Consider the following 16390-nt stretch of genomic DNA (forward strand, 5'->3'; position numbering starts at 1 on the left):
TTGAGGCAAATTCAGCCCGTGAAGTGTGGAGTAGTACAAATCAGTAGTTTCAAAGTGTTTGGTGACACTCCTGCTTTAAAATCCTCTGTCTACTCCTTTCTAGCCCCATGCAGAGTTCCACAGACCAGAGTTTTGCTGATGTTCCTGTGGAGCTACAAGTGGTCAAGAAACAGCTCCAGCCTCAGGAAGCTCCCCAAAGGAGGTTTTTTAGGCCAGCTTAGCTCCCTGCTGTTGCTGCAGCATGGCTCCAGGGACTGTGTGTTGGTACAGCAACACAGAACGAGGGTGTGAATTTACCCTGAGTCAATCTTGGCTGTGAGTGCAGGAGCCCTGACCTTAGGTTGTGGTTTAACAAGCCCTTATTGAGGCAGCAGTGCCAGCTTTGCCCACCCGCCTCTGCACTCACGCAGCACCTTTGAAGGCAGTGGCACAGCTAAGAGTTGACATTTGTGAGCCCTAAGCTGTGTGATGGTGCTCACAGGGTGGCTGCGCAGGCGAGAGCTGAGAAGTGACGTGACAGGAGCTGTTTATCCAGGGCTGGCATTAACAGGGAGTTACAATAGGAGAAAGGTGGAGGGGTGAATGTGTTGTGGTTGGTGGTGTTGGATGATTTCCTGTGGAGTGTCACTGCTGTGGCTGCTGGTGGCACAGAGGAGCCACAGCTCCAACTACCTCAGAGCTTGTGACCTCGTGGCCCCTTCCTTTGTTTGTGATTTCTTTCCACAGTTGCCTGACACCTCCATGGTGTGCCCCAGCTGCACAGCGTGGCTGGGTGTGAATTGGGAGGGTTATCTGATTACAGCCTCATTTGGGGTTTCAGGGGAGGAAGTGGAGTGGATTTGTGGCAGCTTTAGCTGTCGGGGTGCCATTGATGCCACTTGAAGTCTCTGTCACCAAGCTTTTGGTGACAGCCTGCAGGGTAGGATGCATAGTTGCCTGTGGACCTGACACTCATTCTGCTTCACCTGCACCACTGTGGATCTGGGGAAACAGATCTGGAAATTACAGAGTTTGCCCTGACTTGGCCAGTCAGGATCTCTCTGCCTGCTCTTGTTGGTCTGAAGCAGCTGGTATCTCCATTTTTACTAGTGCTGTGCAACTGCAGGGACAGAAATGACCTAAGTGTCACTCCATCCTCCAAAAACATCTCTTTTCCAATAAGTTTGTGTCTCAATGTGCATTACCAGCAGCACAGACCATTGCTCAGCTCAGAAGTAATGATGCCCTCTGGGCTCCAGAGCAGATTTGTTGCTCCAACCCTCATTTCAGCATATTTTCTACAAAGTGTTTTCCTCTTAGTGCCGGGGTAGGCTCAGACACTGAGTGGTTACAGAGAGTTTGTTTCCTTATTGCCATCACTCAAAACATTTTACAAGTTTCTGTTTAAACACCCCAAGTTGCCCTTTGATGTACCCTCACCTTGTCTGTCTCCTGTGGCAGGGGTAGCCTGGGGTTTGTCCCTACAGCCTCTGTTAGCTCTGGCCACTGGCTCCCAGCTCAGGGCAAGCCAAAGCTCCAGCCTCCTGAGGAAAGTGGTGAAAAGGCACAGAGAGAAAGTTTCTCATGATTTATGGTGCTTTTTCCTCCTTTGTCCTACAATTAAGCTCTTAAGAGCCTTTGCTGGTGCATGTTCAGGGGTCTTGAACAAGCACCCACCTGGATGTTTGTCTTTCTCTGCTGGAGGAGCCTCCTGGGAATGAGGCTGATGAGCTCATCCGGTGAATGAACTTTAAGAACTGGGGGAGTTTTGTGCATTTTATGAGTTTAATGATGAGCTGACAACACCCATGGTAGCTGAGCTGGAACTGTGTGACAACAGTCCTTAAGTGTGGGTGTCCTAATGCTCTTACCTGCACAGTTGGCAGCTTTGCAGGCTGTACCAGGGCTCAGCACTGTGGGGGTACATTGGAACACCGTGGCATTATGAGCTGGTGGGCACACAGTTCATGTTTGCAGCACCACAAGATGTTTGATGGACAGCTGTACCTGCCACAGATCAAATGCAGGAAACTTTTTACTGTATATTCGTTGTTAAATGTTGTGTGGGGAACTTGCAGCCTGCAGTAAGAGCTGCTGGTGGCAGTGGGGAGGACTGGGACCAAGCCTGGCCACAGCCACCACAGAGCACTGGTCCGGCTTTTGGAGCCAGTCTCTGAAATACAGCCTAAAATATGGGATGCTTGTCACCTTCACCATCACAAACACCTTTAAGGTTTGCCTGTTTTGGAGGGTGTCAGGATGTAGCTTTTGCACCACCTCAGTCTGGCTTGAGCGCAGTCCCTGGAATCCTGGGTGCTGCCCACTCAAAGTGTGGGGGTCCATGCTCAAATGCCCAGAGATTTTCACCCCCCAGGGAACTCGCCAGACTCAGGTGTGGCAGCTGGACCACCATGGTCTTGTTGTGTGTCCATTTAAAACAAGAAGTGAAGGCAGTGCACCATCTCACCCGAGTGCAGGAGGAGGGAGCGCGGGGAAGACAACAGTAATATCTTGGACTGGACTGTGGCCAGAGCACTGGGACTAGCACTCTTAATTGTGGGAAAGGCTTCATGAAAGAGATTTACTGTCCCAGAGTGGTCACATCTTTAGTTTTATGTTTCCTCCAAAAGCTGACAGCCCCTGCAGTACAGCACTTCCTACCATTGCTCTGCAGCACTGGCTCAGCCCTGGCTCTGGGAGCAAAGCACCCTCATTCAGCTACCACATGCCTTTGGTGCCACCCTGGGTTACCCTCCACACTGGGTGCTGAACTCAATGATAGCTGTAAGAACTGTCAATCCAGCCTTCAGAAGTTCCTCCTTATTTTTCCTGTATTTTCTTGATGCATTCTTGTCTTTTTTTGACCTCACACCCCACTCCTCTGAAATAATCTGTCCTTAAAACCCCACTGTTTATTCTGTGCACCTCAGGTGTTTTGCTAGCCTCAGCTTAAACGTGGTCTCGGTGTCTTGCTCTAATCCTCTTGCTGTTTGCTCAAAATCCCTGCTCTGCCATATCTGGGCAGTTCAGCTCCCAACACCTCCGTGCTGACGTGCAGCTGGTGCTGGGGCTCTGGGGGCTCTCCCTCCCTATCTCAGTCCTGGGGTTTGACTCACCTGTTCAGTCAGTATCTGTGAGTTTGTAAAAATCTTCTGCCTGGCTTGAGGCAGCTGTTCTCAGAAGCTCTGATCCTGCAGTAAGCCAGCAAGGAGCATCCTGCACAGAGCAAACAGCACTGATGGGTAGGAAGTCAATGAATGTGTGGGTTCTCCCCAGCCAGCAACTCCCCCACATCCTGGGAGGATGTGCATGGGGAGTAGAGGGAGTTGGGAGAGCAGAGGCTGCCCTTAAGGCTTAAACCCCTTCTGGGAGCTCTGGGGCAGGCTGGCATGTCCCACTGGCCTTCCCAGCCTAACCCATGCCTGGATCCAGGCAGTTCCCTCGAGCCAGCTCCCCGCTGCTCCCAGCAGCCTCAGAAGTGGTTTCTGGCTGGGTGTAGATGTGCCGGGGGGAATTGCTCTCACTCGAGCCGGCTCTGTTTGGAAGTGCTGTGGTCATGTGGCATCTCCTTGAGTAACAGTTCCAATTAAGCTCTCTTGACAAGCTGTTGTGTGACTGTGAAGCTAATGGGGAGGAGCCCCTTCCTCAGCTGCTGAGGTTAAAACTCCAGCAGGGACAGAGATCAAACATGCAGCTAATTACCCTTTTAACACTTAAACATAGTCCCCTCCTCCAGGGAAGGCATCAGCCCCCGAGCAGCAGCTTCTGTGCTGGGAGCCCTGAGTGCCAGTGTGATCCTGGCTGGCTCAGCACACGCCATGGGCTTGGGCATGGTGTGGGCAGGGTGGCTGCATCCTCTTCCCACTCCAGAGCAGCTACTCACCACCTTTTCCCTCCCTACATGGAACAATTACATCTGGGACAGGTGTAAATTAGGGAATTGCTCACCCCTGCCCCTCGTGGGATGCAGAAAGGAAGGCTGTGGAGGTAAAACCAGATGGATCATCTGACCCAAAGCCTCTCTGTCTCCTAGAGTGCATCTCTGAGGATTGCCGCTCCGTCATCCAGGAACAGGCCACGGCCCTGGGGCTCTCCATGTTTGCACTCCTGGTGAGGAGGTGCACCAACCTGCTGAGGGAATGTGTGCCAGGTAAGGGGCTTAGCAGCAGGATCCATGCAGAGGCCCACGAGGCAGCCTGGAGGGGGTTAGGCCTTCATTCCCTGCTAGTTTTTACGTCCCTTCCCCTCTCATGGGATCTTGGGATTCCCCCCCAAGCATCCCAAGCTCTGCCCAGGTTGTAGCTAGATCAGCTGCAGGAAAGCCCCTGATGCGTGGCAGACAGAAGTGTTTGGAAGAAAGGGATAGACTGAGGCCATGCTTTCTGCCAGCAACTGAGAAACTTCCCAAAACTGGGACCTGGGAATCCTATCTGTGTGATTGGTGCAGTGGCACCCTGCTGCCCACAGTAAAAGGGATCACAAACACCCTAGCTTGCTCTCCAGGCCAGTCTGTGTAGGGAGAACAGATCTGTCTTTGTGCTTGTTGTGGGTTGTGGCTGTTCCCTTGTGTGTCCAAGGCTGGGATGTTGGGATCTGTGTCATATTTTCCCAGTCCCTGCCTGAGCCTGGCTGTGGTGAGCTGCCTCAGCTCTCCCGTCTTGTATTTGCAGTTCAGCCACAAGAGATGGAGCAGGAGGATGAAGAGGACGACATTAAGGTCTCTGCCTTGCCCCAGGACCTGAAGGAGCTGCTCCCCAGTGTGAAGGTCTGGTCAGACTGGATGCTTGGCCACCCGGACACCTGGAATCCTCCTCCAACGTCTCTTGAGCTCCCCAAACAGTACGTGCACCCTCTGGTTTCTGCTCCCTCCCTGAACTCCTCATGCCACCCTTCCCCCTTGCTCATTCTTAACTGCTGGCTGTGACACCATGACCTGAGCACCCAGGCAAGGCCCACTGCCCAGGGAATGTTGGGAATTTGTCACCCTTGGTGACACAGTGACTTCTTAATTGATGTGTGAGTGGGGCTGGAGGGGCCTGGTGGCTGCCCTGTGTGTCCATGTGTTAGAAGATGGATTATGAGGTGGACTTATACTTTCTGCTTAGGATGTGCATCTGGTTTTGTTGGGATGCCCTTCCTTTAGGAGTTCTGCTGGCCCAGCCAGCTGGACAGTCAGGGTCTTCCTCTGGACCAGAGGGAACTCCATTTCCAGCAGAAGCGTTTTATTACCTTATTTTTGACTGAGTCAGGCCAACCTTGGTTGGGCTGGGCTAGCCTAGAGCAGCTTGCCTGTTCCTGGAGCTCCAAAAGTCACCTCCCCTCTGCTTCAGAAACCGCTTGTCCCTACCCTGCAACTCACAAAAGGGTTAATTTTCTAAACTGGCCGATTCCAGCCCATTAGTCCATAATGCGGACTAGGCAATTTGCATATTTTTGGACAGAAAATTGAGTGGAGGGGCCAAGTATGGAGTATGCGAAGCAGCGTCTGAGCATGCTCTGTAGCTGCTTTCCCGCAGGATTTTCCATCTGCCTCCGGTACTCCGGATCCAGAGCCTGAAATCACGTCTTATTGTTAATCCAAAGGAGCCAGAACCCAGGGTGATGGGAAGGCGCATTAAGAGTAATCCAGCAAAGTGGCTTAACCATTAATGGGTCCCCGCTCCGTGCGTCAGGTCCAGTCCTGCTCTCCTGGTTTATTGCCTCTTACTCCAGTTCTTTTTCATTTGGCTGAGGAAATGGAAATCTCACACAGGAAGTTCTGGGCCTCATTTTGTGGAGATGGAGTCTGTTTTCTGTTTGTCGGCTGCTCGGTGTGGGACCGCTGCCTGCTCATGTGAACTGCTGCCCATCTTTGGGCAGGAACTCAAACTGGGATCCGTCACGTGAGGCCGGCTGCACCAATCCCCCCTTCCCCTGGCGCTGCCTGCGCAGGGAGCAGCCGAGCCCTTGGCCACGGGCAGCCTCGAGATGGAATTTCTGATTGGGTTCGCTCAGCCAGCGCTCGGCGCCTGCCCTGGGACAAGCTGCTCCTCCTCCTGTGGGGCACAGAGCCGTGTCCCCCCAGGGTGACAGAGCAGGTGCTCCTGCTCACCCATTGGGGTGGGAGAAGGTGGTGGTGGTGGTGGTGGCAGCCCACCCCAGGACTCTTGGGGGAGCGGTGGGCATAGACTGGGGGCTCTGCTCCACAAGATCCTGATGTGTTCAGTGGAGGGATGAGTGTGTCTGTCTTGCTTGGCCTCTCCACAGAGGTGGGCTGAGCAGTCCCTTTTGTCCCACCATGCCCATCCTGCCCCATGTTGGCTCTCAGCCTGGTGCTCTTTGGCTCTCATGGAGAATCTCCCTTAGCCAGGCTGCTGTTCCAGCCCAGACCTCTTGTATGGATGGGTGTTGGTGGTCCAGGACTCTGGAATAGCAGTGGTTGAGTTTCCATGGAGATACAGGTAGTGATGAACAGCAGGGAACCAGCTCTGCTCTTGGGCATGACCTGGGATTTGCAACATTTGCCCTGGGGATAGGAAAAGAAAATGAGAGCACTGGGTTAGTGTTTCAGCTCTCTATTGACACAAGCCTGCTGGCTGCCCTGGGGCTCTTCAGGAACCAGGTAGAGCCACCGAGTCCAGGGGTTTAGATAGGAACAGCTTCAAAGAAGTTTAGAAGTAAAACATGGGTCAGAGCAGCAGGCGTGGTGGAGTAAGCCAAGGTTTATGGGCAGGGTGAGCTCAGGAGCAGGGAGAGCATGTGAGGAGCAAGTGCAGATGCCAAGTTACAGAGCTGAGTGAGGGGCCTGTGCCGTGTCACACATGCTCCTGCTGCTGGGATGTGCCGTGAGATCCCACCACTGCCAACAGAGAAGCTGGTTGGATACTCTTAAACCACTTTCCTTGCCTCTTGTGATGGCATGGGCATAGAAAAAGGATGTAGAAATCTCCTGAAGCACAGCAGTACCCTGCAGAGATGCCATGAACATGCTAAAGCTTCTGGAAAAAACAGGCCTCATACCCACCTGGAAGCCCACTCAGAGCCCAGAGCTCACATCAAAGTACAGCTCATCCAGGGCCAGAATGCTGGACTGGGCTCGTGGCCAGCAGGGCAGCTTGGCAGGGCTCAGCCAGGGCTGTGTGTCCCAAGGCCTCTCTTGCCATGTTTGCAAACGCTCCTTCTTCATATGGGAGAGGGCTGGGGGACTTTGAGAACGTCTAAACTCAGCCCAGCTGTGGCAGTTGGTTTATTGCTTTCAGCTGGTACTTGAACCCGGGTCCTGGTCTTGGAGTCTTTCCCAGGTTTAATCCCCGGAGCTTTCTCTGCAGCTGTATGACACTGCGCTGACCCCGAATGAGGATAGGAAAATAGAAACGGTGCCAAGCCAGAGTCTCTTTTTCATTTGGAGTCTGGCTGTCTGCCCATGACCAGGGTTACATAATGGGAAACATAGCTGGGGCTCTGGAGAGCCCGCGTTTCACCACGCTGCCCAGACCTTCGCGTTCTGATGCTATATATCTTCCTAATTGTAGCTCGGATGCATTTATCACACTGCTGGATTTGAGTCCTTACAATAAAAAAAAAAAAAAAAACCAACCCCACACCAAATTCCTCAGCTCGCTGCTTTCCCCCTTGGACAGAGGCGGAGGGAAAGGTGTGAGGGGTGAGCGCTGCCGAAAGCCGGCAGATGGATGGGAGCCATGCGGGAGTGGGATGAGAGGCTCAGGAGGCTGTGTCTTCAGGGTCCTTTTTCTTGGTGGGAGCTTGGGAATGAACCCTGGTTCCTGGCAGGCATCCTCTCCCTACCTATGGGCTCAGCAGTCTTGAATTCAACTCAAGCGAGAAGCTCTGACTTTCCCCAAATCCTCCCTTCTTGGTCTGGTGCACTCCTCCAGCTCCTGGCCACACTGCATGGTCATCATGGCTCAGGGGACGCTCTGGAACAGGTTTTCACTTGTTGGACTTCCTAACTACCTCTCTGTGTGTATTTGAGAAGTGAAAAGTGTTCTTCCTATTTTGGAAGAGGTGCTCAGTGAGCTTTCCATGACTCTTTCCCCATGCCTTTCCAGAATAAGAGCTAAACTTAACCTTGGACATCTCTGCTTCAGTGCCTCGGGAATTGTGTGTCTGAACCAGGTGTTGCCAGGTCTTCTAGCAGCAAGCAGCTGTCACTTTTGTATCTTAAAATTAATTTCTGTCTTCATGTTTCATGGCAAACCTTGTGTTGAGTTCTCTGCAGGTGGTTGTTTAAGGCAGTTAGAGGAGTGTCTTTCAGACCAAATGTCCCCAGGAGTGAATTGCAGAGATTGGGGTGTAAAAGCAGGGATTCTGGGAAAAAGGAAGCAGGGTGGATCCCCTAAGGCAGAGATACTGGCAGCAGATAAGTCAAAAGGTGGATGTCCAAAGAGGCTGCTGTATAAGTGACTCCATCCCCTTTCAGGACATGTGGCTGGGAAGAAGGTGAAGAGGGCTGGACAGAGCTGCTCCTTGCTCTGTTCTGTTGCCACAATTAATCCACTGCTAAATGAAGCACAAGGACTGATGGGGAAGCCACTGGCTAGACAGACAGTGCTGCAGGGCTGACCCTGGCAAATCCATGCTCCTTCCACACGGGGCCAAGGGCCTCTCAGTTTGTGGAGACTGTCTGCAAGCATTTAAAAATGGTTAATTTAAACCAAATATTAAATTAAATCCAAAAGCTGAGAGCACATTCTAGAGCTTACCTTCCCAGAGAGATGTGCCAGATTGCTCTCATCACATTGCTCTCGCGGAGAAGTGTCACTGAGATGGCAGCTCCCACTGGGAGGGATGGACAGAGTCTTGCACAGGGGTGCCAAGACATTGCTGGAGTTTGCTGGAGACTAAATGGAAAATCCCTTTTGCAGATCCCATCCTCAGTAATGCTGGCCACCAGAGTTTCCCTATCAAGACATCAAAGCCAGGGTTCAGAGGTGTCTCAGTAGTGTAAACCTGGCTGAAATTGGAGATAAAGTCGACCAAAGGAGAAGCCAAAAGTCTCTGTGGAGAAGGGGGCTGTGGCAAAGCAGAGGCTGGCTGGGAGGAGACTGTACCTCTCCTGGGTAAAGAGCATCCCTCCAGCTTCAAAGGTGGGTTCCTGGGAGAGGAATGGGTTTATGGATGCCTGGCTGGCCAAAGAGACCATGTGCAGGGCAGAATGGGGGAAATCACTGATGCAGAAGGGCTGTGACCACCTCACCCTGCTCTGTCTGAGCCCACACAAAGGCTGGTGAAGGCCTTTTAGGAAGAGCCAACCCTTTTGCTCCTTGCAAAGGAGCCACTTTTAGTTCAGCTTCCCATGTCCCAGGGGAGAGGAAAGGCGTGAGGAGGATGCAGAGCACCTCATCCGGTGGGCACCGGGAGCCAGCGGTGCCGGTGCCTGGCCCTGGGAGCGTTTGCCATCTGCGCTGCTCGGCAGCGGCTGGGAACACAATGCAGGGCTTCTTCTGCGCCGCGCTTTCCGGGTTTGTGCTGCAGCTGTGCAGTTTGGATGTTAGTGTTTAAACAAGCTGGTATTACACAGGAAATGGCCACCTCCACAGGCCCCCGCAGGCTTGTAACATGGGGTCATTGTGCTTGATATTAATCACCAGGCGGCCCGCACCCCCGGTGAGGATGGCGGATCACACCGGAGCCCCGCGCGGGGAATCAGTGAGCGTCAGCCTCACCCTGGCATCCTCTGCTCTCCCCAAGCTTTGCTGCGTGTCTTTTGCCTTGTGGTGATGCCCATCCAGGCATCCTCTCTGCCAGGAGCCCTCCCCAGTCTCCCTGGGGCGGTGCTCAGCCCCAGGGCCGCGGTCCAGCTCTCTGCGCACTTGCGCGGCTCTCGCCGCTGCCTGGCCGGGCCGTGTCCGTCGGCGTTGCAGCTGGGCTGCGCTCACACTGACAGCTACATTAAACCTGGAATCCTGAGGCAATAAAAAAGAAATTAACTCTTATTTTTTTTTCCTGTCCTAGTGGAATAAGCAAATGTAAATGTGTCTGTGGGGAAGTGAATGAACCCCCGTTCCGAGGAAAGACCTCGCGCTCACCCCCTTCTCGCTTCCTCGGTTAAAAGCTCTGGGAGCCTCGTCCCTGTACCTGGGAGCTGCATGCCTGGGCTCAGTGTCAGTAATTCGGGGCCTCCCTCCGCAGAGGGACGTTGAAACTGTGGCACTGTGCATGCACAGGGCTTCCAGGCACCTGGAACCGCCTGGGCTCTGCACAGAGGCTCCAGCACTGCCGCGCCGTGGGGTGACATAAGCCAGAAATGCCTGGGGGTGGCTGTGAGGTGGTCCTGGGCAGGGGCAGTGGGGAGAAGGAAGCTGACAGGGCTCACAAGTGTTGTGTGACCTTCCAGGGCAAGTGCATGTCCCAGCAGGAGATTCACAGGGCCGTAGGTGTCACTGTGAGCCGTTTGTCCTCACTGGCTTTGCCAGCTGGCGAATGATCTTGGTGGTGGCAGTGGTGGAAGATGTGCTGCAGAGGAGGAGCTGCACCCTGGGGGGCGGCAGAAAATGGTCAGAACTGATCTCTGCAGTGGTGCCTCTGCCATCACAGGAGAAAAACAGGGAAGATTGCCAACACTCCTTCTTTCTTGGCTTTCTGAAGGCTCTGCAGGGTGCTGCTGGGGTAGCAGTGCAGTGAGAGCAGGCTACCCAGGGAGCCAGCACAGTCTGAGGTTTGACTGAAGTGAGCCCAGGGTGGGAATCTGTCACATCCAGGGCAAATGGGAGATGTGGCAAGGCACTGTCAAGCCGTAGGTGAAGGATGAAGTGACAGGGGCTGCTCTCACACTCAGGGGTGGTGAGGGGTGCCCTGCCTGGCAGTGCTGCCTTGAGGGGAGAGGAAAAGGAGCTGCTGGGCTGGGTGCCTGCAAGGGCATTAGCAGTGCCAGCTCGCTGACTGTTCCTGTGGCATTTTTCTGACTTTGGATACCAAGCCCTGTGGAGGGAGATGCTCCCTGTACTTTATCTATGCTGATACCCCTGCCACCACTACCCTGGCCCCACTGTGAATCCCAGTCCAACCCAGCATCCTGCCTCCTTTGCCTCCCTCTCACCCTCACTGTCATCATCATCCCCTGCCTGCAGCTCTGTTTTTTGGGAATATGAGTGAGCTGTCTGCAATGTGTTTCTTTCCCCTCTCCTCCACCACAGCCCCATGCACCTGGCTGTCCCAGCCCCCTGGAAATATCCCCTGCATCCCTGCCTGTCCCCAACACCCCAGTGCTCTCATTCCCCAGCAGTTTTGGGCACTTTTCCCATTCCTCTCCCTGCTGATGCCTCTGCATCTCCTTCATCCCAGCAAGCCCTCGTGGCCGTGGGGCCCCACCAGTGCTATGTGACTGGCCTCAGGCAGCCAAGCCCAGTTGCCAGCAGGGCACTGGGGGAGGCTGAGCCTCCCAAGCCTTGTGCATCTCCCATGGGCAGAGCTTGCCTTGGAGGTGGCCCAGAGCAGCCCTATCACATCCGGTGCTTGTCTCTGCAGCCTGGGCCGGAGGATAAACTATCAGGGCTGTGGGGCAGTGGATCATTCCTCTTATTATTTTCTTCTTTTGCAGATAGGGGTCGTGGAAAGTTCAGTTCCTTTTAACCCTCGCAGCTCTGTTTATTTTCCAGCTGGTAGCACAAACGCAGCGTTTCCCATTACATCACAAAGGGCCTCGGACAGATCCCTCCGAAAAACGTGTTGCAACTGTTTATTTTTTTCCATATTTAAACATTTCTGACAGCCAGACCTGGCTGAGCCAAGCGATGGAGCTTTGTGAATGAACCCAGCTCCTGGTGTCTATGACCAGAGGGTTTTGAAGGACCTCTTCTCCCCTGCAGGACGTGGGCTAGGGCTGGCTCAGGGACGTGGGCGACTCTGCGTTACATGTGTGCTGATTACGTGCCGGGCTTTGATTAATGGCTCCTCATTCTGCCTGGCTCCCAGGACGCTCTTGAAAACAAGATGTTTCATTTCAGTGTGCTTTCCTGGTACATTGATTCCCGTAAATAACCGAGTGCAGACTCTGTCCACCTGGAGCAGTTCAAAGAGCAGGGGGCCTCCCTCCAGCCCTGGGCTGCCTCGGCCTGCACCGGTCACTGCTGCACCCCTGGGGATGCTGGATTCCCTGTGCTTTTCTCCAGAGGTGTGGGCTGGAGGAGCAGCCTACCAGAAGTACATCAGCCCCAGTTTCCCTTATTTCCTACTTAAATCCCAGTTTACATCCTTAAAAAAACCCCAATCTGAGTGTTTGTAGAAATAGGAGGGAGAAATGCGGTGCAAGGCAGCCTGGTGAGCTGTAATACCCCCATGCCTGTTGCTTGTTTCTCTGCTTTCTCCACACTGACTCTCTCTGAGGTGCTGGGCCATCCCCAGGTTGTGCTCAGCTGTGGGGATGTGTGATGGGAATGTGTGGGAAGCAGTCCAGGGCTCCCGTGTTTGCACCCTGGACATCACTGCCACTCTGAGAACGTGAGACATGGCAGAGGCAGCTTTGCAGGTCACTCGTTAGAGTTGAAACCCATGGCCAGAAGCAAAACACAGCTTTAACCCCCCGTGGCTGGGGTTTAACTGTGAAAATCTCTATGCTGCAGAGCATGGTTACAGCAGATAAAAGCTGTGCAAAGCAGAGGATGCTCCAGGCTGGGCTGGAGCCCCCCAGGGTGGATTGGAGCCTTCCAAGAGCCCCTTCAGCCCCGACAGCAATGTGGGTGTTCGCTCTGTCCTTTCGGCAGGCTTTAAAATGGAGTCAGGAGCATCCCTTCTCCCATGTGGAGTGGGCTGGGTCCTGCCAGCGCCGCACGGGGAAGCTGCTCCCCGCGGGCAGGCGGGCTGGGGCAGCGGGCAGAGGTGGGCAGAGCAGCTCAAGGGCGACATCCCAGGAGCTGTCCCCATGCAGGGGGGACGGTGGCCGGGGTCAGACCCTGGGTGAGGGTCACGGTCCCTTGCCGGGGTCGGTGCCAGCGCAGCTGCGGCGGGGCTGTCCCGCGGGGCAGGGCAGCAGCGGTGCCTGCCTCGCCTCACCTCTCTGGTATTCGCTGCAGCATTGCAGGCAACTCCCAACGCATTCCAGCCCTGAATTGCTCACGTCTCTCCTCGTTCTCCCAGGGTCTCAGTAGATGTGTGGGCGACGCTGGCTGACTTCTGTAACATACTGACCACAGTGAATCAGTCGGAGGTGCCCTTGTACAAGGACCCAGATGACGACCTTGCCCTGCTTAGCCTGGAAGAGGATCGGCTGCTCTCGGGCTTCGTTCCCCTGCTGGTCGCCCCTCAGGAGCCCTGCTACGTGGAGAGGACCTCGGACAAGGTCAGCAGTAGGCCAAACATCCCCCCTCGATTCCTCCAGACTTTTATTCTTGGGAAGTTTTCTGTGCAAACGGAACACGATTAAGTCATTGAGAAGGGTGTTAAGGGAAAATATCGACCTTTCAGCCGCTGACATCCAGCTCTGTGTCATGAAAACCCCTCTCGACTTCCTCTGGTGTGTGTGTGCTCGCTGGCATGTTGTATATACGATCATTTCCTCACTTGTTTAAATAGTGCAGCTTGTGTTGGCAGAGCTCTCGGTGCACTCCAAATGGTTTGCATCATGCTTAAAGCACCCTCCCCCTCCCCCCAGCCACAAAACTCTGCCTTAGGAAGGCAGCCAGGACTTTTTTCCTTCTCTAAAGAGGAGAGTGATAAATAGGTGACTAGAGAGAAGCAGACACCATGTGTTAACGTACAAAAGGCTTTTAGGAATATGAAGCATTCCCCACTGCCCGCTCTCTATTTTCCTTTCTTTGCTCTAGGAGCCCATTCTAGGCTGAACTTTCCTTTGGCTGTTTGTTTTTAGAATAATGAAATCAGTTCCCTTGTTGATGTGGGGTTTTGGGCCTGCTCTCTGCCACCACCTGGCCAGGAGGGATCTGGGGGCTTCACTTGGAGAACGTGGCTGAACCTGGTGGGGGATGGAGGCACAATGGCATTTGTTTTGTATGCCCTTGGAGGCACGGCAGGATGAGAGTGGCTCTCAACAGTTTCCTGCTCAGAGGCAGCACTGCAGCTCCAAAAAAACGTGGCTCATCTGGGAAGCTGCAGTGTCCCCTCCCTGAGGGGTTGATGCTCCAGGAGGAGAAGTGAGGATGCAGAGCAGGTTTCTGTGGAGAGCCTGCGTGTGACAATGACAATGTGCCTTTCCCTGTGCCTCTTGTTCTTCATTACATTGTCCTGAAATGACGGTGAGAAATTCAGGATCTTTCTCACAGAGGGACCCAAAGGTGCAAATTTCTGTTTCACTTCCCTGTCTGCCCCAGCCTGTGCTTACAGCACTGCCTGTAGCATGAGAGCACAGGCTTCCAGTAAAACCAGGAGCCCTCTCAGTTTGGGGAAGCAGTTTAGTCCAGGAAGTGTCTATGGAAGCATGAATTTTCAAGGCTCTATTTGACAAGGTTAAAATAAGAAGCATGCAGTTGCCATTGCTGCCCTAGGATTTGCCCAGTGTGTGTGGTGGCCTCATAGGGGTTCTGCTGGGGACAATCCAAGTGTCCCTATACAGAGATTCTTTTCTCAGCAGCCACAAACCAGAGCCCCCAACAGGCAGGTGAGGTGGCTGAGCAGCTCTGGTGCCCTGTAGCTTGTGGGAGGGGGTCAGTATTCCCTGAACTCTGCCTCCTCTAACCACACACCAGTTTATTTGGAGTGCCATCTACCTGCCCTGCCAGGCACTTGCACTCATCTTTGTGTCTTTCTCCCGTAGCTACACCTGAGCTACTGAGCCTGTCCCAGCTCCCTTTAGTTCTGGTGCTTTGTAAAGAAACTGCACAACTCCACAGGTGGGAGTTGGTGCCCTCACAGCTCAGCACCAGCCACCCAGGAATTTGGGAAGATCAGGCATAGTGTTATCTCAGTTCTGCTGAAAAAGCAGCACAGATCCCAGAGGGGAACAGCCAGGCCTGGCTGTGCCTGTACCCCTTTATTTCTTTCTGACTGGTGTTTTTATTGATGGTCACACAGGTGAAACAGCAGGTGTGCGTGTTCACTCTGCAGGGGACACCTGAGAGGATGAAGGGGAGGACAGTGAGTTAGAAAAGAGAGTTCAACAACCTGATTTCCAAGAAGAGCCTGGGTGAGCTGGGGCTTCTTAGGCTAAAGGAAATTTGGGGTAGAGGCAGAGAGGAGAACAAGGTGCCCTCCAGCTCCATGGCGAAAAGCACAGGAAGGAACAGGCAGAAATTGTAGCAAAATAGATTAAGATAAAACTTTAAGAAAGGTTTCTTGCCTTTGGGTAGTTCAGCACTTGAGAGCAGCCTCCTTAGTGAGTATACAGGAACTCTTCAGCCTTGGAGATTTTAAAAGCAGGCTGATTGACTCTCTCAGGTACAACTTGGGTTGAGGTAAACACCTTGGAGTAGAAGGCAAAGTGACCTATTTGGATGATCCTACCTCATTTTTCTGCAATTTGGAAACACTCTAGAAAGAGCCTGGAGTGGCAGCTGCCTCAATACGGTCAAATGTTCCACAAATGTTATCCCTCTCCAATTAATGAAGGAATTATTGGACTCTGCAGGAGTGGAGTGTTGCAGAAGGCACTGCAGAGCCAGCTAGGACTGAGGGGCACAAACCCACATGGGAGTGACTGTGAGCAAGAATCAAAAAGCACTTTCTAGCAAAGAATCCTCCAACCCAACTTAAACTTGTGTGCCATCTCCACTCCACCATCTGCTCCTTGCCCTCCCTGTGGTGTGCAGAGCCCAGGTGAATTCAACTCCTTGGCAGTTCATCAGTTCAAGGCCAGGTTGGACAGGGCTTGGAGCAACCTACTCTAGTAGAAGATGTCCCTGCCCATGGCAGGGGGTTGGAACTGGATGATCTTTTAAGATCCATTCCAACCCAAACCATCCTGAGCCCATGGGATGCTCCTCTGGGCTGTTTGCAGTGGAAGGGTGCATGTCTGGGCTGAGCATGGTGGCATTTTGGGATCTGTGTCCCTGTGCCTCCAGCAGGCACTGGCAGTGGAGCAACTCTCTCTGGCACTGATTTTTTTCCCATACTGTTTTTTCATTGCTTTTTAACAGGAGTTATTTTTTGCACCCAATTTCTTTCTGTTCTGTTCTCAGTCTTGGCCCAGTTTTCAGCCCAAATTCTTTACTGGAGAGGCAATGAGAATGTACTGCTCTTTATATGGCACAATGTGAATGTCTTGTGGGTTCTGGTGTGCCAAAGTGACTCTGGGTCCCTTTTCTACCACTTCCATGACTGGGAAGAGGGAATTGGCTTTTACTACAAGGATATCTCACCTTGCTTGCTGATGCTGAAAATCCTAACCCCATTCTATTACCCTCTAGCTTCTTAATTAATTTGTAACATTTCAGAGGAAAAGAATCTGTTGAAAGGCAGAACTGGAGGGAATTGGCCTTAAAATGGTGTTGGGTTCTTTGCTCTACCAAGAGGGTGGTTGTTT

The 16390-nt window shown here is 53.2% G+C and overlaps 1 protein-coding gene across 3 annotated transcripts in view; it reads left to right on the plus strand.

The window, feature by feature from the left end:
• Window positions 1–16390, plus strand: part of SMG6 (SMG6 nonsense mediated mRNA decay factor) — a gene marked incomplete at its 5' end in the record, with an annotated part of 104496 nt that overhangs the window by 47103 nt on the left and 41003 nt on the right. For all 3 annotated transcript variants that reach the window (XM_083875070.1, XM_083875071.1, XM_083875069.1), the window contains 3 exons: window positions 4013–4129; window positions 4650–4818; window positions 13054–13255. In XM_083875070.1, the coding sequence (XP_083731196.1) occupies window positions 4013–4129; window positions 4650–4818; window positions 13054–13255 (488 nt within the window). The remainder of the gene's footprint in view (window positions 1–4012; window positions 4130–4649; window positions 4819–13053; window positions 13256–16390) is intronic.

Source organism: Zosterops lateralis (assembly GCF_965231275.1).
Source record: "Zosterops lateralis genome assembly, chromosome: 19".
In the NCBI taxonomy this organism is placed as follows: domain Eukaryota; kingdom Metazoa; phylum Chordata; class Aves; order Passeriformes; family Zosteropidae; genus Zosterops; species Zosterops lateralis.